At 36.7% G+C, this 2,915-nt stretch overlaps 1 protein-coding gene across 1 annotated transcript in view; it reads right to left on the reverse strand.

Moving 5' to 3' along the window:
• Nucleotides 1–435: 435 nt before the first annotated feature.
• The window catches only part of LOC128223746 (thrombospondin-2-like), a gene marked incomplete at its 5' end in the record, with an annotated part of 6,941 nt that continues 4,461 nt past the window's right edge, over nucleotides 436–2,915 (reverse strand). The window contains 2 exons of the mRNA XM_052933112.1: nucleotides 436–509; nucleotides 1,104–1,274. Of these exons, the coding sequence (XP_052789072.1) occupies nucleotides 496–509; nucleotides 1,104–1,274 (185 nt within the window). The remainder of the gene's footprint in view (nucleotides 510–1,103; nucleotides 1,275–2,915) is intronic.

Below are 2,915 nucleotides of genomic sequence, written 5' to 3' on the forward strand. Positions count from 1 at the left end.
GTTATTAGTCCCAATGCTCAGTGTCTTGTATTATCGGAATTTGGGCACGCCATCGCGCATGGTCAAACCTGTCACCGACATTTGGCGGCAAAAAATGTGTTGGGTCAAATTCTGAACATTTGAATGTCACAGTTAAGCAAATTGCCCTTGTTTTGCAAAGGCCTACGTTAAGCAAATTGCTCCTGTTTATCAAAGGCCACCATTGAAAAAATTGCCGCTATTCATCAAATGCCATTGTAGAGCAAATTGACAAACACTGAGCCACGCCCTATCACAACTTCGCAGACAGCCTGACAATCAGCATGTCAGACAGACAGACAGACAGACATACCACAGGAGGCAAGCATGTAAAAACAGGGTTTTTTTTACGGTGAGAAACTGTACTTGAACAATTATCGTTTTATATACTAAAAAGAAGCAAACATAACAAGTATGTAGGTTGGTCCGGATACCATGTTCTTACTTAACGCCGGCTTCGTTTTGCCTGCATTGACGTTAACTGGAGCGCTCTGTAAAAACAATAGTAAGGAGTCTTAAGGAAGCAATAAAATATCGAAAAGATGTTCCAAAAAGGAGAAAAAATGAAAGTCAGTACAAAATCGTCCGAGGGATATAATAAAGACTAAGTCGGGGGAGGATGGAATGTGGTGGGTCTAAAAACGTGAAACATTTTTTTTCCTTAAATGGGCACAATATAGTTTGATGCCAGATATTGTTTTCATTATTTTAGTGAATTAATATGCTTAACTCATTTGACTTGAATGATCAAAACAAACAAAAACATGATTTCTGTACAGATAAAAAATATATTTTAGCACATTTTTAACAGGGGAATTTGTTGCCACGTAGCTTTTAATTGAATAAAAAACACAAATATTTATGAAGCCTAATATTTTTACCTGTTCACGAGTGTTTTGAAATTGTTCCTTTTTTAATTGAATTTGAAAATCTATTTTATCTATCTAAATGACATATTACACAGTTTGTTTCTTTGTCTTCATAAAATGCATGTTGCCGTTACTTCTTAGGCATGGTAGGCCAAATAGGAATCCACTTTGGGTTAAATGATTTTACTAGTACCTACTACATTTTTTTCTACCTACTTCTGCAAATGGGTTCTGTGCAAGATGTCGTCTGGTGATTAGTCCCTTTACAATTCTGCCCGCCAAAGGTCGGGGAAGGGTTTGCACATGCTCGATGACGCGTCTGAATTCCTGTTCCGCAGGTAACCGAGCACTGGGTCCAAAAACTCCATAAAGTCCAGCGGCCGTCAACTGTGTGAACACATAAAGAATAATGGTTTGCTTCGGGGCATTATTTTAACAAGTTAAATTTACAAAACTATAGTATTATTTATCGGTAAACTTGTAAACTCTGGTAAGTGTTTAAGTCTATTGCGTGTTCATTTTTGTTAGCAATCAGAACACACGTTCTCCTAAAGGAAAATATGACTGCGGAACACATTTTAAAGCAACTGTGCACCAGATTATCAATTTGCAAGAAAAAAAAATGTCGAAAACTGTCATAAACTTGATATTAATGTGTACAATGGATTGAAACTTACTAACTGAAGTTCCAACTTAATTACAATCTATTTAAGTTTACCAGTTACTTCGTATTTTTCCATTAAAAAAGATAACTGGGTTTGTCTACCTAGTATAATTCATTCATTATGCGTTATTGGCTAGTGGATGTTATCACGTGATATTACCGTGTTATGGGGTATAGCTTAATTATGTCACCTGATTAGAGTAAGCCGTCGTAGCTCAGTGGATACGACGCTGCACTGCAATTTTAGCGACACGGGTTCATCCCCGGTCTCCGACAATTTTTTTTTTGGGGGGTACTTTTTTTACAATTATGATATCAAAGCGTTACACATTCTATTAAATAATTGTCCTGGGATTCGTTACAGAAAAAAAACGTTTTTGGTGCCAATCTTGTGTACAGTCCCTTTAAGGTAGACAAACGTTCACTGCTAACAACATTTGCATCAAAACATAAAATTGATAGATTAAAATAAAAAATACATGTATGATTTGCCTGTATTTAATCTTTAAATAAATTGTTAACATTGTTAACGACTTTGTCAGTTTTAATCTATAAATTTTCTACTATCTACTACTGGGCTGGTCCCTGTAGTTTTCAATGAATTATTGAATCATTGTAATGCACATATATTCTCAAACACGTATTGCCGGAAAACAAAATAGTGATATTTTTATATCCTTGGCGGTTTGTACCCCACCCCTTACAATCACAGAGCTACCCTTTAAGGAAAGTCATGCATGATTATTGCAAAATATTTCTTATTTTTATGTGGAGTTATCAAGGTCGAATCGCCCCTATTGGCTGCATTATGGCTTGTGACCCCCGTGTGATTCGCAGTCAAATCAATACATGAACACTTGAATCAACATGGTGCCATACCCTAGCTCTTTGCGAAGAGACCTTTTAGTTCTTAAACGTGTTTGGTGTAACGCACCGATACACGCGATACAACTTTCTTGGCTTGATCCAGTACTGATTCCACCGTTATCCAAGTTCTACCCTGTAAATGCCGAGCGCTAGGAAAGGGATCTTCAGGCAACATGGTACCATGCGTTGACGTCTTTCGACCAATTGTCGACCATACATGTTATAAACTGCGATCTTATCTGAGGTTGAAGTTCACAGGTGGTCAAACGTAATTTATGTTTGCGGAAATTTAAGTGAGGAAAATCTTAGAAGCGGAACAAAGTTGCAGTTTGTGAAAGTATTTTCGTGTTTTGGGATATTTTGACCTGGTAAGTAAGTTTATATATCATTTATCGCAATATAAATATGCCTACCCGATGGCCAGACGTGTAAGCTTCTCCCTGTGAGAGTGAACTAAAACATATTTCCATCCCAATGATTCATAATTTATAATAGAT

Source organism: Mya arenaria, chromosome 17 (genome assembly GCF_026914265.1).
Source record: "Mya arenaria isolate MELC-2E11 chromosome 17, ASM2691426v1".
In the NCBI taxonomy this organism is placed as follows: Eukaryota; Metazoa; Mollusca; class Bivalvia; order Myida; family Myidae; genus Mya; species Mya arenaria.